Source organism: Triturus cristatus, chromosome 12 (assembly GCF_964204655.1).
Source record: "Triturus cristatus chromosome 12, aTriCri1.1, whole genome shotgun sequence".
Lineage (NCBI taxonomy): Eukaryota > Metazoa > Chordata > Amphibia > Caudata > Salamandridae > Triturus > Triturus cristatus.
The window spans coordinates 294,781,245-294,807,541 of NC_140595.1; the positions used below are offsets into that span (position 1 = coordinate 294,781,245).

Consider the following 26,297-nt stretch of genomic DNA (forward strand, 5'->3'; position numbering starts at 1 on the left):
AAATGAGGGACAAGTCGAGCAAAGGTCTTGTCTTGTCCCAAGTGTCCTGCCAAGTGTATTTCGTGAGCCAGTCCTAATAGGAAGGCTCGGTAACGCTGGGGAACTACCAAGGCCCGGGATGAACCATGCACCGGAGCCGTGGGTTCGCTATACAGGAGTCCATCTTCCCAATATATGTGGAAGTTCCCCGAATCGTTACCCGCTGCCTGGGCCTCGGCCTGCCGCCGTAAACCCTCAAGGGTAGGGCACTCCTTCTGGGCCCGACAAAACTCTTCCCTAGTAGGTCCTCCCTCCACCTGCCAGTCTGCAGGGGTAGGCAAGCCCTCCAGGGACGTTACATCCCCCTCCGTAGACTCCGGGACCACCTCAGTTGCCCCATCCACCTTTGGAGGGTCAGATGCCGGGGCAGGCTTTCCCCGTCCCCGTCTACCCTTTCCGGCAGCTGGTTGGGCCTTTGTCCCAGGCTCCAACCTCTGTGAATCCCCTCTTTGGGTGGTCACGGACCGAGTGTGGGCACACGTCCACTCAGGGGTCCCCAACATTTCCATGTGGGCCCTGAACTCAACCTCCTTCCATGCCGAGTGTTCAAGGTCGTTTCCCAACAGGCAGTCGACCGGCATGGCAGGGCTGATCGCAACTCGTAGAGGACCCGCCACCCCTCCCCACTCAAAGGGAACCTGGGCCACCGGATAGTGACCCTCTCGGTTGTCAGCCATCACAACCGGGTGGACTACATTGGGGACCACCTGCTCTGGGGACACCAGCTGACTCCTTACCATAGTCATGCTGGCTCCTGTGTCCCTCAGAGCCTCCACCCTCTGGGCATTGATGGTGACCCATTGCCTGTACTTAGTAGTATTCGAGGGCATCTGGGTCTTAGGAACCATCTCACAATCCCCTAAGGACACTAAGGTTAGCCCTGCCCACTCACCTCCCTTATCTAGGGGCAACTCCTCCCCGAGCACTACACTCGCCACCCCAGGGGTCTTTCCTCCAATGGGAGGGTGTGGTCTCTTGGGACACTTGGCATCCCCCTTATAGTGCCCAACCTCACCACACTCGTAACATCGGACACCCTTAGGCTGCTGACCACGGTCAGGATAAGGGGGTTTGTGGGGACCAACCTTAGGAGGGAATCCTACTCCCTTCCCTGGTGAACTCTTTTGGGGGCCTTTAGAGAACTCCCTCTTTTTGTCTCCCCCCTCTTTCTTCTGGGGGGCGCCCTGTCCAGCCCCTTGGAAATTCCCTCCAGTCCCTTTTGAGGATACCCGGGTACTCGCCCAGATATCCGCCTCCTCTGCAAGCTTCCTGGGATTAGTTAGCTTGCTGTCTACCAGGTGCTGACGCAGCTCCGGAAAACTTTTCTCGAGGAGGTCCTCCTTTAAAATTAAATTGTACAATCCCTGATAGTCCTTGACGTCACTGCCCTGTACCCAGCCCTCTAAGGCCTTCCTAGCATAGTCCAAGAAGTCCACCCAATTCTGAGTGGACAACTTCTGACTGCCCCGAAACCTCTGCCTGAATTTTTCAGGGGTCAGACCAAATTTCCTTACTAGGGCTACCTTCATGACGGGGTACCTGGTCTGGTCTGGCTGTTCTAGCGCTAACAAGGCATCCCTCCCCACCGGAGGCATATACCTATACAGGCCACCCCCCCACTGGGCTTCGGGGACCCCATGGGCTCTTAGAGAAACCTCATAGGCAGCCAGCCATTTTACAATGTCATCCCCTATACCATAGCTAGCAACTACATCTTTGGGCAGGTAGGGCCTGGACTCTCTCGGGACTTCTCTCGGTATGCTGCCACCATTAGGACTGCTGGGGGTTCCAAGTTGAAGGGCTTTGAGCTCTAACTCTTTTAAGTGAAGCTCATGGAGGAACCTCCTCTCCTCCCTCTCCTTTTCCAACCGGGCCAGATCCATTCTAAGCGGTCTCTCTTCCCTTCGATCAACTAGGTCAGCAGAGGACAAGCTCCCCCCAAGGCGCTACTTCCCACTCTTGATGGGGCCCTGGACCCAACGTCCATATTACCGCTCCCAGGGGGAAGAAGGACTTCCGGTTCTTCTAGGAGATCTAGTCCTGGTTCTTCTTCCCGTTTCCGGCTAGGGTGGGCCATAACCCAGGCTCTTAAGCTTGCCTGGAGCTCTGTCTTCTTCGCCCCCTGCTTAAAGAATACCCCCCGTTCCTGGCAGAACTCCTTCAATTGGGCCACTGTATACTCCTCCAGCCTACCCAATTCGAATTCCATCCTGCCAGATGGGACCCCAACACAGTTAACAAGAACTTTACTCAAGAAAGGGAGTATACACAGGACAATTTCAAAAATCCTCCAATTAGAAAACAATCTGGAGAAAACTCCAGTCAAAACAATCCAGTGTAGGTGGTGATGCACGCTAAACTGCCACTAAGCGGATGCAAGCACTGAATAAGTAATCCCACCGTTGAGCACCAATTTGTTGGACCTTTGTCCTAGGGGTAGCTTGGCTCAGGTCAACAGGCTTATACCTCCCTCTGGCTTCTCATGCTTGCATCCTACCCAGCTTGCAATCTGGCGCAGCCTCACCCAAAAAGGACGCTACACTGATGAACTGTGAAGCTTTATTAAAAAGACTTTAACACCTCTCCTCCTTGTTAGGCTCAATTAATCAATTTTCCATTAAACTGGTAACATTTCAGTACATTTCCAGTACATTTCTAGTACAATTCTAGTACATTCCCAGTACAATTCCAGGTTAACATTCCCCTATATCTTGAGGCACACCAAGTAGAACAGTACGATAAACTTTCCAACCAGTGTTTTCAACAACAAAAAGCTTAACCCCCTGTCACATTTCAGTCGGGCATTTTAAGTATGACTTGACCACTCCACAGGGAATATTAATTCCAATTTAGCATCCCACAACTACTTCCCTGGGGCCTATGTACAGCACCTGAACTCTCTAGGTTGTTCCACAGCAGCTTGGTTAATTTTCATGTACTATTTCTTTTCCCTTGTAGCCCTGGTATCAGTCCTGGCAGCTAGAGATGAATAACCCTTCACACAGACCTCATAACCGTATAACATAGGCCTTACTCCCCTCTAGTTCTGTGCTGGTCTCCTGGCCCCTAGACTGTCAGTACCATCTGCTCCTGGCATAACAAATTATCGGGACACCGGAAGTACTGCTGGCGGTCAAAGGGCTACTTCCATCCAGATAGCTGTTAGGGTGTTTGACCTCTGGGACTACTCCACCCCCGTTACGCTATAATTCAAGGTGCTTTCTGATGCTGGAGCTCAGCCTACCACAACAGACGTGAGTCTCCCTTTTTAATTCATCCTGGTCATGTGCATGGTTGCTCTATGCCTCTGGTAAATACATCAGGTTCCAATATGCTTCCCCCTCTCAGGCCTTGACAGAGCAGTCCCCAGCCAGTTCTCTCCCCCTTCTCCCGCGCTGCAATACCCCGCTTACTGACTTGATGGTGTCCTCCTCCTGGGCATGCGATGCTGCGAGGCGTGTTCCCTCGCACTTAGCACGGAGCTGTAGGGGTTTCAACGAGGGAGTCCTCACACGAGTGAAGGAAATGAATTAACTCACACCCTCGGGGCCACCTCCCCCAAGGGATTCCCTCGCATAGGCGCTCCCCTTTCCTGACGGAAACCTCCTTCCTTTGATGACGGAGGCCCCGCCACCTCCTGAGGCTGAATCTCTACCTCACCGGACTCCTGCCGGGAAGACTCCGTTGTCTGCCCCCAAACCCGGAACAGCACGTCCTGCATGGGCGCGGTCTCCGCCTTCGTCCAGCAGCCAGGGGGCGGCACTCCGGCCCCTCTCAGGTGACTCGTGCAGCGGCCTCGCTGCCTCGCAACCCGCACTTCCTGATTGTGGGTTTCTTTCGTCAGGCAGTCGCGTCGCCCTCTCGCCCGCCACACATCCGAGGCCAACCTTTCTCCACAGGCCTCTCGAGGACAGCGGACTCCGGCCCTAGATCACCAGGTAACCTCTCAACCTTTGGAACGGGTGGCGGCCAGGGTTTGAAAGCGGATCTCGTGGAGGGAGGGGGGTTGTAGTAACGGGTGCCAGTTTCTCACGGGAACCGTTCCTGAGGCTGACTGGACTCTCAGGGCTTGGGCACATGCATCCCTATGGCTAATGTTAATGTTAATGTTAATTTAATTTATATAGCGCGGCTGCTACCCAGAGGTGTCCTGGCGCTAAGAAGATGACTACCCCAGGCCAGTCCGGAGATTCAGGGCAACAACAGAGTCGGAAGTCGTTAGCCCCTGGCACTGTCTCTCTCCCAGATCTAAGAGGTCAGGGGTTCACCCTTCTTGGAGACCTCTAAGGGTACGAGGGTCTCCACAGTCACTGGCGGCACTCAGGGACCGGTCAAGAGGTTGGGGGTGATGTCACTGACGGGGGAACCATGCAGACCCTGAGACCTGTCAATTCCTGTCCAGTGCAGCCACCTCCCCACTCAAGTGCCTTACTCCTGACTAGCCGGCCACTCTACTCTCCTCTAAAATGGCCACCCACCTGTCACCTCTATTTATCACCTTGGGCCTGACTTGCCAGAGAAGCCCAGAAGGTTCCGGAACCTCTCATGGTAGTCATGGTCCAGGTGCTGAGGTGACAGTTGGAGCCACCATTTTGTATATCTCCCTTCCTCATCTATTCCTCAGAGGAGCACCTTGCGTCTTTCCCTCAAGTGATGTGGTAAAGACACCCAGAACCTCTACATCAGCACCAAAAAGTTAGGTAGACAGAAAAAAATAAGAAGGGGGAAAGGGACAAAAATAATAAAATGAGGAGGGAACTGCCAAAGGGCTGACAGGTCTAACAGGGAGAATATGGTTTTATTCATAAATATGGAGACCCGCGTTTCTTTAAAAAAATACATCTAAAAACCCTACAGAGCTTAGCAATATCTTGGTACAAAGTCAGGAGGGAGCTAAAATTCAACTATTATAGTGGGATGGCGCCAATCTTTGACTCTCCTGGATCTCCAGAATGGTCGAAGGACTGTCTGGCGCGTCCATTAAAAGACGCAGGAATTACTATCTGGAGTCAATTGATAATGAACGACGCCCTAGTACCTTGGGAAGAGAGTCAAATACTGTTTAACGGCCAACTTTCGAGATTTAAGTATCTGCAAATGCTGAGTTGGAGCCTCACTGATGGCCTTGGAGCAGGACTGCCTAACAAATTGGAATAAAGCTTGATAGATGGAGTAACTCATAAAAAAGAGGTGGCAAAAGGATATTGGCTGCTAATGGAGATGGTGGATGGAGATTTTAATTTGCCAACGGAGCTGTGGGAGAAGAGCTTGCCAGGAGAGCAGATTCAAGATTTATGGCAAGTATCTTGCGACATGCTATACTCCACAGTCCGACCTGCAAAGTTAAGGCAAAACCACCTCTTTTGTCTTCATAGGGTTTATTGGACTCCATACAAACTATCTAAACTGGAGAGTGGAGCAGCACCTAGATGTCCTAAATGTGATAAGGAGAAAGGTGATGATACTCACATGTTTATGTATTGTCCGGCGATCCAAGGTTTTTGGCTGGATGTGAGTAATACAATATCCTCTATACTTGGTGAAGCACTCCAGGTAAGTGAACTGCTGGTCTTTTTTGGGCTCACAAAGAATTTTGAATCCTTGTTAAAAAATACGAAAACAATTATATTTTATTTAATACTACTACCTCGGAGGGAAATTTGAGAAAAATGGGTTAAGGCTACTCCCCCTAGTAAAATGGAATGGTTGGCCTCAATAAAGGATACTAATACGTTGGATAGATCACATAAATGTAAGCGGAATGCTTTTTGGCTTCCCTATGAGGACTGAGTACAGTCATTAATTAATGAGTCCAATGATTAGGCCTCTGTACCATATTGCTAAATACTCTGGTGGTTGCCGATGGATGAAAGGGCAGAATAGACACCGATGTTTGAGTATAGATGGCAAGGTGTAGAGTGTACCATTCCAGGTCTCTAAAAGATCACTAGACGCACCTTTTGGGAAATGATCTAGGAGTAAAACTTCTGTATACCTGGGCAATGAGGACTTTAAAAAAAAATAAACACTGAGATATATAGGCGTGCAGTGGCTATGGTAATATGCCAGTTATTTCCGGATAGTCTCCGTTACTGGTTCTTACATTAGGGCCAGACCTTGTAATAGCATCAGAACTTGGGGCAACCTCTGCAAAACAGAGTGAGCAATTGAACTTTCCTGGTCTATTGGTGGCAATATATTTATTTTAGAATTAGGTGGTTACTTAAATATATATGATAGGGAAGTGATGAGGACCTTTCTAAGTCTCTGGCCTGGGTATTGATATGAATGAGAGAAATTGAGAGCTGTTGCAAATTTCTTCTGCAGGAGGACCAAGTCCAGAAGAGAATTCTTTTCTTCCAGTGCATGGGAGAAAGACAGATCAGCTTTTGTGCTACACCAACAATGCAGGGTGAAGTGAGGCTCCCGCAGACATTTGTTTTTTTTCCGGGAGGGTCTGTACTCCCCAGTGGGTGTTTTTCACACTCTGCAAGTTGGAAAGTGGACAGGCACTCACAGAACATTTCTTCTTTTGCCTTGGGGGTATGCAGATGTGTATTTTAAAACATTTAACAGAACTCTACCCAGGGCTGTAAATTGAACAGATTTACACCAAATCACAACTATTGAGAAAGAATTGTCCAAAAAGCTGGACAAATCAATACCAAGCTTGGCATGGAGTCAGAGACGGTTGCGTCAATGTGCTTTATCCAATTTATAAAAATCAATGCTGTGATTTCTGAAATATCAAAAAACAAACCCAGACAATTTATAGCTATATGACACTTTGATTTGTGAAGGAGATCTATTAAGCAAATCGAGTACTGTGATAGGTTGAGAAGTACAAAAAAGGCTGGAAGAAAGTTTGTGAATCAGCATTCCAAAAACAACAGTCAGGTTCTCACAGTTCTTTAATAAATCATTTGTTGTAGCTATGAGGTGACGCTCCCACCAGATATTACCAATTTTCTGCAGCCTTTATATTCAAAGATTGTTGAACAACTACTCCTCACGCACGTCATAAAACGTACCTTTCAAAATCTAGGAGCCTTGAAAAAGCCCCAAGCCTGCATGCCACATATGACATGAAACGTGTGAGCTGGCTTTCAAGAACAAACAACAACAAAAATAAGAATCTGCAACTAAGAATAAAAACGTATAAATTATCAAGATTTCCATCTTTATTGTGCTCAAATTGTTTATAAGATGTGTTAATGATACCTGGTGTAAGCATTTTCTACTCTGCACAGTGTAAATTTTTTATATGGGTTTATAGCCAAACTCATTAGGGAATGCCTGTAATTTACCTTAAAAACAGTTTATAGTACCAACCCAGGCACTCTATGGAAAAGGGGGACGTTTAGGCCCTTCTTTTCCCTGAACATGTAGCATGGCAGTGCCTGTGTGTGCTACTTTTACAGGCACACCTGTAGGCCAATCCATGCACGAGCTATAACCCTGTGGTCGTTTATGTTCGCAGCAGGTAATCCATGGTGTCCGTGTTAGTCTCCCGCAGCATTTCTTTGGCAGCCATTACCTGTGTCCAGCCTTTGCCCAGCTCGAGAGCAGAACCAGGGGTACGCGTCTCCTCCCTGCCGCCGCCGCAACAGCCATTCTTTCTCGCGGCCGCAGTGTGCAGGGGGGATAACAACTACAGCCCCCAAGCTCCTCTGCGGCGGAAGCCCGCCAACGTCATCACCGTGCCTGGAGGCGCATATATTCACGGACTTCCCCCGCGACGCGGGACGCGCGCGGGTGGCGCCGGGCTAAGCCCGGGCCAAGGGCAGGACCGCCTGTGGCCGTCCGGGGCCGACCAGGCCGGGCTGGGCATACCCCCTAAGTCACAGAGCATAGGAAGTAAGTCGCCGGAGTTATTGTTTTACGACCATTGACTATTGACATTTGTGTAACTTTGATACATTGGGTTCTTTCTTGGTCTGTGCCAAATGGCTGGCAAGGGGAAGCGTATTACAGCCCCTCCCACAGTGTCCGGGACTATGGACAAATTCATCACTCGAGCTGTCTCGGTATTGGAACATGAAATTGCTATCACCGAAAGGCGCCTTTCTATGGATCCCTCGTTTGTCAGACGTTCTTCACTGGGCCCGCTAGCTCTCGCAAAATCACCAAATAAACTTAGAGAGCAAGCATGGGGGGAGGCACCGTCATCTATAGAGTCCGAAACATCACTCACTTTGTTATCTCCCTCCGGGAGGTTGTCAGTTTCTCCAGTAATGACGGATGTTGCACCAGAGGAGGACGCTGTGATATTACCTAAGCCTAATGCCTCCCGCCCCCAGACTAGAGCTGGGGCTAGATCCTCTAGATCAGATAACCAGAAAAGGAAAAGGGGCGGGGTCATGGACGGCGTTAGGCTGGCGAAAATATCTAAAAATATGGTACTTCCTGACACTTCAAGTACTAGTGTTCATCCCATCATGATTGACGCCAGCACACACGCTTCCTCCCCGCCTGACATTAATGATATAGTCTCCCAGTTAGAACGTACAGTTCGCTCCTTAATTTCACCACTATTGGAAAGGATCAAGACGGTCGTAGAAAAAGTTGACAAATTGGAACAAACTATTCTGGACAATTTTTGTTTGTTAAAGAATGTTGTCAAGTTGTCCACTAGGGATATTCCCAAAACCAATTGTACCCATGGCACAAATTCTATGCATGCTGTATCATCTTCAATTGACATACCCCCCGCCCCAACCAATACAGGCTTCAGCCCAGGCATAGATCTATCTACAGCAGCTTCAAATACGCATCAGCCATTAGGGCGGGAGGGAGTGCCAAACATTAACCAGTCATTGAGGAGGGAGGGTCGGTTAAATGAGGCACCCCTGGGCACTAACACTAAGAAACCAGCAGGTATGAGTACGGCTACCGACATAGCCCCCCCAGGCAATGCAACTAGGCCATTCTCAACCCAAATACACTTACCACCTGAATCTTTTCCCTATGTTGTGGTACTAACCGGTGTCCCCGAACTTCCCATTAATAAAATTGAATCTTTTGAGCAACTAAAAAACAAAGCGAGTCACTGGCTTAATATTCACAGACCAATCCCTAACTATTTGAATGGGCGGATTCTTTTTGTCAGAAGAGTACAATGGGTAGGCTCCCAACCCAAAAACATCCAGGGAGATTGCATTATTGTCAATTTCGAAGACCCACGCCTCCCAAGGTTCATTACTGACCACATACCCTATGGGCCCAGAACAGGGATAGAGGCCCATAATTTAAACTTTTTTTACACCCCAGGTTTCTGCTATTGACAATCCTATAGCATGATAACTACCTCATCTCCTAAACCACCGAGGGCAAATGATAGTACTCTCACGGTTGATCAGGCCGTCACCTCCCTGGACCCGTTAGGGTCGCACACAACACCTAGAGTCTTACTGCCGTCCCCGCTTAGGTTGAGAGAGAGGGCAAACGTACCTAGCCAGACCACTGTGCATCATACTACATCGCCTAGCAACCATCCAGGCACTCTTTTGTCTTGGAACCTGGCAGGTATCAAGGCCAAATTTGATTCACCTGAATGGGTTAGTTTTGTTAATAATTACGACGTTTGCTTATTACAGGAAACATGGACCTGTGAGGCTCGGTTTATGCCGGGATACCTGAATTTCCACGTTCCAGCAACTCCAGGCCCGAAAGGCCGCCCAATGGGCGGACTAATTATCTGGGCTCGTCAGGATTTATTTCCGAGCGCTGCCATGATTGACACGGGGTCCCCGGATATTCAACTAGTGAGACTAACTCTCGACCACAAGGGCTCTCTGGATATCTATAACATATATCCCTGGGGCACACAAGGGAAAAAGTCAAGGGAGCTGGACATCCTGACTAGCCTTATAGAAACTAAATCGGTCAATAGGGACCTGATTGTTGCTGGTGACTTTAATGTCACATTCGAACCCCTTTTAGATTCGGACTCAGAATGGGGCCTCGACCCCGAAGAGGACCGACTTTGGGGCATACCAGCGCTCTCGCTCCCCCCCATCAAACGGTGGTCTACGGTAGCAACACAGACAAATGCACTCTGCCTTGAGAGAGGCCTAAGGGCCTTGAACGGCAGAACCCAAGGAGATAAGTTGGGAGCACCCACCTTTGATAATGGCCGCTCAGCAAGCAGGATCGACTATGTCCTTTGCTGCTTGAGGCTGTGGCGCCAACCTATTGATATGGTGGTTGAGCCAAGAATAGAGAGCGACCATAACGCCATCTGTGTCTCCCACAGCTGGTGGGGGAAACCCCACTCGGTGAGTGAGGAACCAACATTGGCTCCCACGAGCTGCGTTCCAACCAACGACATGCGGAGGTTAAAGTGGACCCAAGTAAAGACTAATGCCCCAGCGATGGCTAGCATTGACACCGAACTTTCTGTAATCAACGTGAAACTTGAGGAAGTTCTGAGGGTCAAAGATCATAATGAGCAAGCAACCAGATTACACGAGATATTTTTTGAGGGTCTACGTAACCCAAGAAGATTGGCTGGGGTATTTCAAACCCCAATACGCACGTAACCCTTTATATAGAAATTTGGGGCAAACCCCATATGTCTTTTACTCCTCCGGTCCCTTTAGCCCCAAGGACACTTTAGGAGCCCTGGCCTGTGTAGCCGCTGGGCGGGCTCCAGGCTTGGACGGTGTCCCATCCGATTTGTTCCTTAATAACAAACCCTCCTGGAGCAGGTACATTACCCTAATTGCGAACGCTGTGGCTGAAGGAGCCCCAGTGCCTAAATCCTGGGGGGGTGCTATAATAATCCCAATATATAAAAAGGGTGATAAAACCCTCCCAGGAAACTATAGGCCCATCAGCCTAATTGACACAATTCAAAAAGTCATTGGGAGGATGGTACTGAACGAGGTTCTCACCTGGATTGAAGACAATCGGATCCTTTCTAGCCTTCAAGCGGGTTTCCGTAAATTTACCAGCACCGTGGACCAGGTGTTTCGTTTTAAACAATTGCTCTGGAAAGTTGTCACGCTAGGCAAAGGCAGTCTCTACGTCACTTTTGTGGATCTAAGAGCTGCCTTTGACCTCGTCCCCCGAGAGCAACTTTGGAGGGTCCTCGAAAAGCTTGGACTCCCCTTGGAACTATTGACATTAATAAGGAGGCTCCATGAGCCCAACTTTGCAAAAATACAATGAGGAGGCCCGGGGGACACAACCCCCGAGTTTCCTGTTGAGCGTGGTGTGCGCCAAGGTTGTGCCATGGCACCCACACTTTTCTCCCTGTATATTAACGGAGTAGTCGACTACATGCTCCAAGCCAACACTGACGCTCCTAAGTTGGCAGGAGTTTTAACACCAATATTGATGTTTGCCGACGATACTCTCATAGTATCTAAAACTCCGTGTAGTATGCAAAAGGCTTTGTCAATTTTTGAAGTTTTTTGTAAAGATTATGGCTTGGAGGTCAATGTGACCAAGACCAAACTTATGACATTCAACCCACACCCAAGTTATAGGACAGGCAAGCTTATAATGAACGGCCAAATCCTGGAGGAGGTAAAAAACTTTACCTACTTGGGCATACATGTCTCTCAAAACAATAAGTGGTACAGACATTTGGAACTGTCCACGCTGAAACTTACCCAGATTACGGGAACGCTGGTAAAAGCGCACAAAAAATCCCTCACCAAGCCTGTTAAACCAGTGTTACAAGTATATGAGGCAAAGGCCCTAAACTCAGTCCTTTACGGGGCAGAGCTTTGGGGTTTTGACGCATTATCATCCCTAACAGCCGTCGAAAATAAATTTTTTCGTTGTATAATTGGCCTACCACAAAGTACGCCTTTGGTCCCATTACGTTACGACCTAGGTAGAAAGGCCATTAAGGACTTGGCCAAACTCCGTCCGGTCCTATACTGGAGGAGATTATGGACCACACCGGAGCTTCGACCTTACGCAATGGGCATCATGGATGTAATGCACGCCGATAGGTTCCATAAGATTGGGTGGCTTAGGAACCTTCGCGAATCCTTGAAAGATCTGGGGCTGGAAGGCCTATGGAGTGACCCAGCTGCTGCTGGGTTTCCTGCCAAAAAGCTATTGAAAACGCTTTACTGGGAACGGGTAAACCACAGGGTGTGGAGTGATTCTGTCTCCCCCACGATGACCAGCCGATTTTTAGAGGCAAAGGCCACCCCTACCTTTGAACCTTACTGGGATCTGATCACTATACCAAGAGACAGGAAACTCTACTTTCAACTAAGAGCAGGCTCCCTCCCACTTAGGGCCCTAACTAGTGGGTGGTCTGGTGTAAGCACAGGCACCTGTCCCGTCTGCGGTGCCAATGAAGAAACCATTGCCCACTTTTTGTTTGTTTGCCCTGTATATACTACCCCCAGACGTCACTGGCTTTCGCCTTTATGTAGATTACTGGGCACAAGGAGTTCTGCTGAAGCTTTTAGAGTCCTATGCACAAGCACTTTACCTGTCCATTCAATTGTCTTAGCCAAATACTTGGGTTGGGCATGGTCTTTAAGACGCAACGCCCTCCGGGGTTCCGAGGAGGCACACTTGTAGGGCCCTAACCATCGTTACCACTTGCCAAAAGTTTTTAGCTTTACTTATTGCTCTTATCATTTATTTGTATTGCATTTCATCTCAAGTCTGCTTCAATGTTTAATTCTTTTCTTAACTTTAAATTTTACTCATTTATTGGAAGATTTTAAATATATCCAGTGAATGGGATTTTTTTTATAACACTGTTTTATGTATATCTATGTGTCTTGTATGAATTATTTTTAATTCGAATAAAGACTAAGATGATGATGATGATGGTAACCCATGGTTCCAGGCCAGGCCATATATTATCCATAAACCACCATTATCATCCTTCACGTTATCACTTACAATGTAATGAATCACTTTATAAGCAATGACTTTAGCAAGGCAATCACTGATCATATTGCAAATGTCATTATCGATAGCATACCTACTGCCATCGCAAATTACTACAAAGTGGAAATAACATAAAAATAGTCACACATGGAGGGCCACCAGAGAAACCGTCTTTTCAGAAAGTAATTGACATGCTGTTCACACACGCTTCCATAGTGCTGTCGTGGGTATCCATCATACATGTTATTAGGAGACAACATTTGAATTAGTGACTTAATGACTGGCTTTGTGGTATTTCAGTTTGCTTATTTGCTGTTGGGAAATATTTATGGGCAGTGTCTTTCAATGTGGATTTGGAGACTCTCCCCTTTTCAACTACAAAGGGCCTTCTAAAACGGGAAGGGGCGTGGGGTAGGGAGACTCGCCCACCCTATCAAAGGCTTCCATAGGCTGCACATTAGATGATTTCAGCGAAAGAACATAAAATCTGAATATAAAAATTATTTATATGACAGCCCCTAAGGCTGTCATAAAAGACCTCCTCAGTATTACTACACATGTTCAAGAAGCTCCAGAATTAATATTATGAATTATAAGAATTTCTCCTAGCAATTGGGATATGACTTGTCTTTCTCCATTAACATGACATTTGTAAGGGGGGGGGGATATTTCTGTAGAAATGTCTTAGTTATTGCAAGTGTTCTGCTCAGATCTCCATCACACTTATCATAGATTGAAGAGGACATAACCCTTACCCACTTCTTGAGTCATGCCCAGAACGTGTGAGGGGCTGTGCCTGTGAACAAGGATTTCCCACCAGTGCTTTCACAATCATATCATGAAACTGAGATGAACAATCAAACAAGCTGAAGACATCTCTACTGCACTCTTATATCACAAAATGGATTACAGCTTTTGATGCCAGAAGATGGATTCTAGTAGAATTTACACCAACAACATAGGAGAAGATGCAATTATTGAAGTACCTTGTGGTTCTGCATGAAAACATCAGAATGCTGCTTGAGTTTCTCAACTTCACTCTTCATCTCATCTAGCTCCCGTTGCGCTATATCACACTTCTGTTCCACTGTCAACGAGTGCAGACGATCTGCAACTAAGCTGCGAGACTTGGACCTGCGTCTTCCACGTGCCTGACCACCCAAAAAATTAGAAAAAAAGAGAGAACTGAAACAGCAAACATCTTGCTTGGAAAAGACATGGGCAGCTATTTCCACATGATTTATATGATCTAATTATGTGGCTTCTTGCTTGGCAAAGGATCACAAACCTCAAGTCCCCCGGGTTCATGTGTCTTTTCATGACTTTGCCCTGTGCCACATGATGCCACCTTCTCACGTGTCTTTGGTACAGTGTGTTTGATATGGCAGTTTGTGATTATAAATAAAAAAGACTTAACTCAACAGAAACAGAGGTGTGCCATACTAAGAGCTAGACACACAGCTCTAGTCCTTACCAGGCTAAAATCAATGGAGGACATGCCTTCATCAGTTGAAGGCAGTGGGACCAGGTCTTTGGGATCCAGCCTGCTGATGTATTTTTCAAGCATCGCCGTTTCATTTTTGGCTGTTTCAACAGCATGGCTGCGAGAGAAAGGAGGGAGAGAGAGAATGAATGAATGAGCTTGGCATTCAGTTTGACAATCTCAGTAAAATGCTCACGCATACCACAAAGTTTCAGTTCATGGTGATCTTAAGGCTTCTCTTTCCATACCTAGCTTATTAACTGTGGCAATTTCAGAACCCTGCTTCCTAAAATGTGTGTGTATATGACCCAACTACTATAAGGTATTTCCCCTTTTAATGGTGACGTAGAATAGATGCTAGAGGGGCCATGAGGGTACTGCTAGCACGCCACTCTGTCGTGTTTGACACTTCTGCGACTCTCAGCATTTTAGCAAACATCAATTACACTCTGGACCTTGAGGTCCCACAGGGACAAGGGCTTAGGTGATACTGTCTGAAATGCCTGGGCAGGTGAAAGGAGTCCTACATTAAACTGGGCCATCGGCTACTTTCTAAATGAGGATAAAGAAAGACAAATGCTTGCAGAGTTGTCTCCTCAACTTGGCCTTTGGATAAAAATGATTTGATGGTTTCCCTTGAGGATACACATAGTGTTGTGACTTCATTCATCACCCGCTTGTTGAGAACAACGGAACTCCGACTCTAACATAGTCCCCTTGTATGCAGCAATTTGCATTTATGAACGTTTGATCATTTAACTAACGTGCTTACCTGGAACTGGCCTTCGTCTATCTAGAAATAAACTTTGTGCTATGCCCATACTGTTGAACTCTCACCATTAGCAGTGCAAATATGCAGGTCTCAGTCTTTATCTATGACATAACTCACTCCTCTCAGCAATGTGCTACTGCAGACCTTGCAACTTCTGCTCACCCTGGAAACTTGAAGTGTCTCAGGTGCAGAAAACTCCACACAATGATATCCTAGGCTTCCCCTACCTCATCAGATCTGGTGTCCCCTTTCATGTAAATAGATTTGTCCACACTCAAGCTGTTCTGGTCAAACCCGGACAGTGGTAGCTTTACCACTTAGAACCTCTAACATGATGGGCCTAGCACCACCTTATTGTGTGCCTGTTGACGACTGTCTTGAAACTAAAATGAGTCTCTTTCCAGACCCGTTTGAGCCCATTACCAGTATTTATCAGCAGAGGAAATCAATTTTAGTAGAATCAAGCCAACCTGCATCTAAATATACCAGTAAATCTGAATTAATATGTTCAAAAAAGCAATGACCAACCCCGTTAGAGACAGCGTCTGCCACATTCAATTACCATCTACGTACTCAAATGCTAATGGGTAGGCAACGAAGCATGTTATGTTATGTTACTAGGTATATGTTAAGCGCGCGGCTACTCCCAGGAGTGTCCCGGCGCTGAGCACAAGACCCGTAACAAACCAAAAAAGCTGGCTAAGAAAAGAGCCCTAGAAGAAGTTTAAAACAGCAGTGTCTTGAGTTTGCGGCGAAAGCGTAGGAGATCGTTTTCCTGGCGTAGAGTGACAGGGAGCTTGTTCCATAACGACGATACCAAAACCTGAAAGGAACGGCCGCCCAGTCGTGCACGGTAAAACCTGGGCGTACGGAACAAGTGTGCAGAGGAAGACCGTAGTGAGCATACAGAAAGAGAAAAGAGACTTGTATACTCCATTGCTATCTTGTACAGAGAAGGTTAAAACATTACCTACAAATGACCAATCTTGCCTAAATCCAGTTAAAACATTACCTACAAATGACCAATCTTGCCTAAATCCAGTTAAAACATTACCTACAAATGACCAATCTTTCCTAAATCCAGTTTGATTTACTGGCAAAATATTATTATCCGCCACACATTCATGGAGACAAATCAACAGTAGTTTGGGGAATAGTTTGGTTCTGCGTATACTATGACGCCATGCGAAAGGCGAATTAGATGCATCACATTTTTTTTAATAAAATGGTGAATTAAACCCCTCCATAAAGCTGGTATTGTACAATGATTCAAAGCAGATAAGCATTGGTGTCAATAAACGTGCCCTAAAACCTATCTCCATTTTAAATAAGACACGAAAGCCCCAACGCCCACCAATCCTTGATGCCACTAAGAGTAACCAATATTTAACAGATACCAGATTGGACAAATGTCCAGTATTATTCTGTTCGATTCAACAGCCTGTTGTGTGGGTGTTCCAATCTACAATCCTTATATAATTGAGTTCAGCATGACGAAAGTGATCATTGCTTTAATAATCTATTTCCATAATTTGCGACTTTTCTTAGACGAGGAACCAGTATACATTTCCAACCACTTCTTCCCTTTTACTCTGGTATTAGCATGCCATAAGGCTTAGTTTTATGCCTTCTTAAGGTGAATATAGCGTATCAAAGTAGCTCTCAAGCGCATGCAAGAAGACATGTAATTGAGGTTGTACATTTTGCTTATTTGGTCACAATGCGGAATGGAAGCTAGTTGAAAGCCATATGTTTAGATCTTGCTGTAGCGATCTCAATTTTGTATCTTTCTAAGGTCTCTCGATCTTTTAAAATTAAAGTTGAATTGGAGTCTTTTTCTCTTTCTGGAAAAGCATCTGGCTACTTATAGTTCAATAGCATAAACTTCTCTAGGAGATGTCTCTAGATCTTAACCCAGGACCTGCACCAATGTGTGATATTTCAGACCACATAAAGAAATTTACCTTCATGTGCGCAGGGCTTAAACCCCACAATTTTGTTCAACCTTTGATGACAATCCTTGGTGTGTTATGGGAGGAACATTTTCTGTATTATTAATTGCAAAATGCCATCCTACAAATAGACATGAAAGAGGGTTGAGGTTGCACTTGACACTCGCAGAGAGACGCTGTGATAAAACAGTGACCCACTGCAACAAACATGAACTGTTGGAAGAGAAACAGAGGAATAATTGCTGATACAAGCACATGAATTCTCCATCCTAAATATGATTGGTTCCCAGATGATCTAGTGCTGGAATAGAGTGGGTACCAGCGAGGTTCTATTCCCAGCAACTACTCTTCAGCCGTGACTCGCATATTTTTCTCAAAGCTTCAGTGTGCCCCACCTAGGACATAGGCAGCGTCATCCAGACATTCAGTAGGCTACAAAGCAAGGAGCACTGGAAGGCTCTTTTCCAGCATGGCCAACTGCATCTGCCTCCCTTGATAGATAATCTATTTTTTTTATTCCAAGCGGGATCCTTGTTGAGACAGTTGGAGGGCAAGCGCAGCACAGCTGGAACATCAAATTCACAACATGCAGCAGCCCACAAAGATCATCGAAGAACCTCCTGCAGGGTAACTTCACAATTTACTAAGAGGATGGGGGGTTGGGGGCAGTTGACCACCGGGAGGTCTGCCCTTCTGGGTTTTTGGAAGAGTGGAACAATCCAGCGACTGCCATTTTGTGTATTGGGCTATATTATAGCCCAAATAGCCCAAGCTTATATAGGTGAGGTGATTGGGCTTCCTGCCGCCATTTTAATTACACGCGACCTGGTGGCTGGAGATTTTGGTGTTTCCCCATCCGGCCATCCCCAATAAATAGCTTTTGGTCTCAGTGGTTAATTGCTTTTCTTCTGTTTGGTCTCATTGTCAAAACAGGTGTGCAAGGGGAATTTGTGTACAGCTGTCGCTTGAGACAGGTGCTTGCGGGGGCCTGGAAAGATTTCCATGAGTTTACAGAAGTTTGATCGGCGTTGCCAGTTCTGGTGAACCATGTGGAAAGGAAGGGTAGGCAGTAAGTTCAAGGTTAAGGGTAGAAAGTTTGGCTGCTTAAAAGATATACAAACAGTCATAGGCTGTAGGGGAAAGTTAAAGTTGAAAAATGTTGAAATGCACTATAATGCAAATGAGATAGTTGCGGGTGGGGCTTGTGGTGGGGCAATAGGGTTGGGGGGTAGGAGATTGGATAGTTCATTTGATGTATAGCAAGGTTTTAGTTTTGTAAGGCGGATTGCCCAGGTAAAGTTTATAATGTGCACCTGTTTCAACAAAGAAGCCTTTTCCCACACAACATAAGTGGCCTGTTCTGCTCCCCTCTCCGAAATGGAGGTTTTACTTATTGACAGTCTGGGTCTATGCATATGTGCCAATCCAGGGATATTCTGAATGCATCCCAAATATGCATTCCTGTTTGTGTGAGCATACTGATGATAATCATTGTACACAGCACACAGAATAAACAGCATTTTTGGCACTTAATAATAAATGCTCATTACTATTCACTAGAACCTATTTCAACAACCTTAAAATAATAAAAAGGTGAGTTAAAATATGCACTGTTTCAAACTCGTCCCTTGCAGGTTTACATGGAGCTGTTTGAAGCAGGCGCACATTTAACTGAGCTGTTTATTACCAGTTTGGTAGCTTGCAACCAATCACCAACACAGCATCCAATCACCAACACAAGAATATCTGCAATACAAAAGGCTTTGTCCAATGAGCTATCTTTCATAAAACACAACATTCCCTGTCGTTCACTCTGCTCCTCACAATGATGTCTCTCTGGATTAAATCTCCATTCCACTCACCCTTTTACAGAAAGTCATTTTATTACCTTCTGAATGCAGAGTTTCTAGACTAACACTGGCCGTGACTCATTGAAGGCATAAATATGATATAAGCGTAATATATAAACAATAACTAGCATAGAATGAAGAGGTTGTGACCGTACGGTGGATGTAGGAAATTCTATTAATAATTCAAGTGAGAGTGTTTTTTTCCACTCCTACCTCTCACGCACAGAGGAAAAATAAAATGCATAGTGAAGACACTGCTAAGAACACAACCCGATCCACTGAGTTGAAGGCATGGGAAAATACACTACATGACCCATAGTGCTATGCGGCAGCAACTACAATTATAGGCAGAAAGGAGCACCGGGGATACAGACGCCCGGTCCTTCCTTCTCAATTACCTGAGATTTTGTGCCTCTGTGCGCAGGTCCCCTAAATCTAGGAAGCTCAGCTCCGACAGCTGCAGCCCCGGATCGTCCCCCAGCAGGGACTCGGTCTTTACGCTTTCCGTCTCGGTGTCCGGCATGGTTGTTAGGGTAAACACGTGCTGTCATACCCGCGCGACGCTGTCGGCGGGGAAGATCGTAGACATATGCATGCTGTTACCATGGAAACAGTCAACGAGCCTCCGGATGGAAGCATGGAAAAGAAAACAAAGAAAGAACGTCTGTACTAGTAGTCACATGCTATTGTAGGGGGTAAATAGCCGTTAAAAAATAGTACGAACTTTGAAAATGAAATAAAAGATCATAATGGCAAACATTTTAAAGGATGGATGGCACGAGGAATTGGCGGTATGCTGTTTTTAATGAAACCAATAAATTGTGATTCTTTCACCCTGCCCCTGAAGTAAGCCTTGACTTAAGTTTGAAACCTCTGGACGGGGCAGCCGAACTGGCCGTAGCGGGCACTGGGCGTTTTCTCCGAAAGCTGGAAGAGTGGGGGCGGTTTTGCTGCAGGTGGGGGCGTTTTTTGTAACTGGGTGGCTGGTTTTGTAGTGGTACTTAACTGCTGCAATATTGTCTCCCAGTAACTAAAGCAGCAGTGCTTCACACATGCACTCCCTACCCCCCTCCTGGATGACTCAGAGGGATGCTCAAGAAAGAACAATATGTGGGTGGTGAGCCTGCCTGAAGGTGAGAGGGATGGGCGAGGCTGAGCATGGACCTGTATTTAGAGACTTGGTTAATGGACAACGTTCTCAAGGGCAAGATGTCAACCTTCTTTTTGGTGGAACAGTCACATTAAAGGCTGGATTGCTCCCCTAATACTGGAGCTCCCCCGCGGCCGGTGGTGGCACAGCTGTTCAATTTCAAGGACCGAGACAATATTCTACAGATTGCTAGAGTCAGTGGTTCATGTGATCCAGTGGGTTACCAACTAGAAATACTAACAATCCACATACTCACCTGGGCCCACAAACACACATTCACATAAGTTGGTAAAGTGCCACTGGGGTCAATTTATGTGATATACTTTCAAGTTTAATTTACCTTAACATTTCTTTAATATCTTTCTAAATCAAAAGAACTTTCCTCTGGTCAATGGACCTTTTAGTTAAGCTAGTATAAGGTGAAATGACGTAATTGAATATTTTAAATAACCACAGACTCAGGAGGAATTTAAATGTTTATCTTGTTAACTTCATGTGAGCCAAAGTAAAAATACAATTTGTACACTGTTTTCTCCAAGGAATGGAAAATCAATCTATCAAATATGTCAGTAAATCATCTAAACAATATTATTGCAAATGACCGTACCTGGAGAGGAGAAAATAGAGAGAGCAGTACAATGATATACTAAACAGGATTATAGTTACCCTAGGATGGTGTGGAAACCAACCCCTTGGCTAAGGAGTTGGAAGGGTCCCCTGGGACAGCTCAGGTGACAAAGGTTTCAGGACAGGTTTCAGGAACAGGATAGATGACCTCTTCTAGATCCGATGCCTACATCGTACCCCTCTCTGACACTTTCTTCCTCCTCGATTCTTCCGCGCTCTTCTTCTAATTCTTTGCCTTATTTCCCTCCTCGATTCTTCCGCGATCTTCTTCTAATTAATTTGATTTTGGCTCTAAGTTCGGCAATTCGATTCTTCTTCAGTATTGGATCAGCTCTCGGACCGTATCCCGGTCTCTCGGCAACCCCAGCAGCAGCAGCCGCATCAGCATCACCATCAGCAATCTCCTTAACTAACTAACTAACTAACTAAACTACCTCAAATATACCTTTTCTAATGGCATGTACCACCCCTAAATGTTTCAAATTTATGAAACTCCTAAGTCTGATTGGGCAGGAAAGGGGGGATGATCATCACACCATGCTAAGTTTGAACAATTTCTAGTTCATTACTCAGTGGGCCTGCCCCTTAATTTTCTTTTCCCAAGCTTTATTTCCCACCCGCATTTCACATCTTTATCAATAAAAAGAATACATTCAATAGTTGTCTTGTTCATCTTGCAGGATGTCCATCACTTTCCCAGGAAATGTTGCGAACGCGGCCTTGGACAGGATCCAAGTACATCCTCATGGCTTCTGGCTGGTAGTCACTGCGCCTGCGTGAGCAGTCACATGCAATATAGACTTTGGCATCATTCTGAGGCCCAAATACGAACTAATAGAGAGAACAAAAAAGAAACATGTTAAAATCAAAATAAAATGATTTCACTGTATACCACCTATCTCTACTCTAATCCCATTTACTTAAATTAAATCTCCCTGCATTAGCATTTAGTAAATAGCATGTTTTTGTTTCAGCAAGACAGATGCTTAGCATGTGAGCCCTCAAGCAGCCATATTAGAAGGAAGTGCGCAGATGCAGAAAATTCCTTCCAAGCTTTAGTTCGTCATCCTACGTAGATGCAGTTGACGCATGCGCAGTACAAATTTCCGCGTTAGCAGCCATTTTAAATTTCTCTCTGGGTATTTGTTAGTAAGACACATATGCAAGCTTCCTCTAATCTAATTATATGGAATGTGGTGCATATTAGTCTTTACACACATGATTAATACAGTGTTACGAGTAATTTGAGAAAAATGCTTCTGAGCAAGTCTCTTTTATACGAGTCCTTGCTCCATCAATCCCCTCTCTGATGGCATTTGTGCCATCACCAATTTACCTATCACCAAATCAGATGCTAACTTTAGCACATCTCATCTGCCTTTTCTGTCTTTTCAAATCCTTCTTCATTATTGTATTGCAAATTCTTCATCTTTTTGTATAAATGTCCCTTCATTTCTTCCAACTGAATTTCCACATACTTCCTTTTCTTTCCCCTTTCGTTCACTTCAAATCTCTTTCTTTTCTTACAGCATTTGCGCCATGTCATTATTGCTAAAACTAATATTGTTATTCCAAGTATTGGTAGTATTATTTGACCTATAATACTTTTACCTATATTAGTAAACCAGCTCCCTATGGTAGTAATACTATTGGTTAATTTCTTCGATACACAGTCAACTTCCAGTGGTTTCAAATCTTCCTCCAAATTTGTAATATTTTTAATGTATCCTCCAGTTTCAACACTTTTGTCAGGAATATAAGTGCAACAATGTTACGCTTTCAACATTTTACAGACTTCGCCCTCTTTTGCCAATAATATATCAAGAGCAAGTTGATTTTGTAAAACCATTGACCTAATGGCAACCATTTCTGTATTGATCATCAAGAAACCTCCAGCAGTATCAATCGATAGACTATCAACCACTGTGGATAACGGAAACACATTTTCTGTGAATTCAAAATTACTCCCACTGAAGGTATCAATGCACTAAATATATCACCTACTATTTCTGAAAACTAGCTCTCTTGATACGTGTTAGTTCCTTTGTGTCTTCATTGCCTCCAGTGATTCTTTTCACATGGTACACCTTTGGGAATACTATTCCAAAATAGCAACTCCTGTACCAATGTGCAGGCAGCCTAAAATAGGCTTTATTCCCACACACGTAATAAACTCCAGGAAATACTGGGTCTGTTCCACCTTTTAGTCCCCATCCCCCAATAACTAAGAAATTATTTTCACATTCACTGGAACCAATAAATGCATTGTTATAGTCAGTTTTTAACCTATGGCGGCAGATCTTCCCTTTCTTTTCAAAATCCAGGGACATCGCAGCATGAGTCTTGCCAGCTGTATAAATCTCCTCTTTCTCAGCCCATTGAGGAATCTGAGGTTTCTTTTCAAAAGCCTTTCTTTGGAAATCCTGGCTCCTTTGCTCCACTAAATTCAAAAATATATTTTCTTCTTCGTGTAATGTACATGTTAAGTTGTGCTTGTATGCTTCAGCTATATCTATTGTTTTCATTGTTAGGAAATATTCACCCATAAACTGTGCATTCTTAGTACTAAGAACTGGGTTCATATTCTTTCGAATAGGAACCTCTGAAAACATCACATCTACGTTAGAACAATAATACTGTAATTTTCCTATTCTATAAAATAAACTCGACAAAATACTACATGAAATACCATATGTTAATGGTAGAAGGTGATATGTTATACCTTCGGCTACTGATGCTGGTGACTTAATACATACATAAAAATCATTAACTTCCATAGTGTCTACATATTGCACTAATAACGTTGTAAATACATTTAAAGCAGTGTCATTATTTGTCACAGTGTGGTGTAAGTCTAATTCATCTGGTGCTTCTAATGCTACTCTATCTCTTTTAATATTTGCTACCCTTTCATTAGTGTTTGTGTTATTTTTCTTTTCTGTAACCATCAAATAAGGGATGGCTACTGTTAATATTAACCAAATTATGAGTACTAAAAATATACAGATCAGAAAATGGAGGGAGGTAGAGGTGTATGCTAGGTCCACCCTCCTAAAACAATAGTAGACCTACAAAATCCGAGATGTCGGTTAAAGAATCAAGCAAAAAGGAAAGGATTTTCGCTCAATCCGAGTCGGAAAATCAGCAGGAAAGAAAAGTTTTTTTTTCTTGAGTTCCCTCACTCACCAGGGTTTCCCCTTGGTGACATGCTTCATCATAGAGGCCATCCCAATCCGCTGCGGACTGAGACGTCCTGCGACTTGCGACGTTACGTACATGTTTCGAGCCCCTATGATGACGCATGTCACCAAGGGGAAACACTGGTGAGTGAGGGGACTCAAGAAAGAAAAACTTTTCTTTCCTGCTGATTTTCCGACTCTGAGTGAGCGAAAATCCTTTCCTTTTTGCCAGGTTCTTTATCCGACATCTCGGATTTTGTAGGTCTACTAAAAATATACTACATGTACATATTCTACAACATTTCTTTATGCAATTTCGTTTTGTTCTTCCAGCAACCCTATTATCAGCCATTTTGAAATAAGAAGATTTCTCTTCCTTATTTCCGATTTGCCTATGGGATTTTAAAATTCTGGGACTTTTAAAGTGGGTCTCACTTCTTCTTCGTCAATCTGTTCTGCAATTATTTCTTCATCACTTTCGTGATTTAAATCAAAATTTTCGAATTCTTCAAGAATCACGTAAGTCCATTCAGGACCTTTGAACTTATTATTTAATATCCTCAGTCTTTGACTTCTCCGTTTAGGCCTACTAGTTGATTGCCCAGACTGGCTAGTGACTTCATTTACCTTTTTCAGGTTCTTCACTTATTGTTCTGAAGTGATATTTTAACCTTTTAACACCACCTGGCCAGTTGTCACCTCTTCTGATCTTTTTTGCTTGCACCGCACTTTCACTTTCTTCGAGTGTTCTTTTATTTTCGTTAAGTTGTGGCACAATTTGATTTTCTTAGTTTTCAGAATCCCTCTCTGTCTGTCCTCGTCCAGGGCTTATAACCGTGGCCTCATCTGCCTCGACATGTTCTTCTTCCCTTATCTGACCCTGGTCAGGTTTTATTTCTATTTGTTCCTTTTCTTCCACCTGAACTTGTTTTTCTTCTCCTGACTGGTCCTGCTCAGGTCTTACAGCACTTTGGTTTTCTGCAGCCTGAATGTGTTCTTCTAGACCTATCTGTCCCTCCTTAGATCCGTTAACGTTTTTATTCACCTCTGTCTGAGTATATTGTTCTTTCCTTGTCTGATCCTGCTCAGGATCTCGAACAGTTTGATTTTCCCTTCCCTGAGCTTGTTCTTCTACACCTATCTGGTCCTCTCTATTTTCCTGTCACTCTATCCTGGTTCTGCTTCTTGTCTTTACAATCACTTCAGGTATGTCAACCACTGGTATCCAGTCACCCTGACTTGTGCTCGGTTGTTCTTGGTAAGCTACTTCAGGATCTGATATCCTAGATCCTTCAGCTGCACAACCTTCAGCGGCCCCAACTGCATGAGTCAGTTGTGGTCCCTCTTCATCAGGTGGTGGTTCTCTTTTAGTATGGCTGGCGTGAATCCAGTTAGGCAAACCTGCACATTTTACTGCTGTTGTTGTAACCAATATAACCTGATGTGGTTTTTCCCACCTGGGTGCTAGGCATGACTTTCAAGTGTGATTCTTCACCACTACCCAGTCACCGGGATTCAGATCATGTGCTTGAATCGGCAGCCTGGCAACTGCGTCCTCTCCAACTTTGTAAGATACAGAACGCACTAAGTCAGCCAATCCTTTGCAATAATCTAATACCAGATCATCAGATATATTCAACAGTTTGTGTCCTGGTATACATGCTTGTCTCATTGCTCTTCCCATGAGAATTTCATGGGGACTCAATCCTGTATTTCTGTCAGGAATACTTCTGAGTCCCATCAGAATAAGAGGTAAAGCATTATGCTACTCCAACGGGGTGGATGCACACACCTTTCCCAATCTTGCCTTTATTGTGCCATTCATTTGTTCAACCACTCCAGAAGCCTCTGGGCGATATGCACAGTGCAATTTTTGTTCAATTTTAAATGATTCACAGATTAATCGAATTCTTTCATTATTAAAATGAGATCCTCTATCTGATTCCAAAGCTACTGGAAAACCAAATTGTGGAATCAATTCCCTCAACAGTAGTTTGGCGACTGTTATGCTGTCATTTTTTCTAGTAGGGTATGCCTCCACCCACCATGAGAATAAGCAAACTATGACAAAGACGTACTTCAATCCCCTGCAAGGTGGTAATTGAATGAAATCTACCTGCAACCTCACAAATGGTCCTTTTGCCTTTCCATTTCTTCCCCAACTGACCACTGTTTTCCTGCCTGGATTCATTTGTTGACAGGTTAGACATCTCTGGCATAGACTCTCTGCGACATTCCTGAACTTTGGATTTAACCAATCACGTCTAGAGAGTCTGATCGTCCCTACCTATGTGTGTGTCTCCATGGTACATTCTGGCCATCTGTGAAAGTAGGCAATCTGACATTAATGGCCTGCCATCCTGATATATCCGCAC

At 44.9% G+C, this 26,297-nt stretch overlaps 1 protein-coding gene across 1 annotated transcript in view; it reads right to left on the reverse strand.

Moving 5' to 3' along the window:
- CFAP263 (cilia and flagella associated protein 263) overlaps positions 1-19,528 on the reverse strand; it is a 125,452-nt gene extending 105,924 nt beyond the window's left edge. The window contains exons 1-3 of the mRNA XM_085639908.1: positions 19,365-19,528; positions 14,384-14,510; positions 13,896-14,060 (exon numbers count right to left, since the gene is read on the reverse strand). Of these exons, the coding sequence (XP_085496034.1) occupies positions 13,896-14,060; positions 14,384-14,510; positions 19,365-19,489 (417 nt within the window). The 5' untranslated portion in view covers positions 19,490-19,528. The remainder of the gene's footprint in view (positions 1-13,895; positions 14,061-14,383; positions 14,511-19,364) is intronic.
- Positions 19,529-26,297: the final 6,769 nt, after the last annotated feature.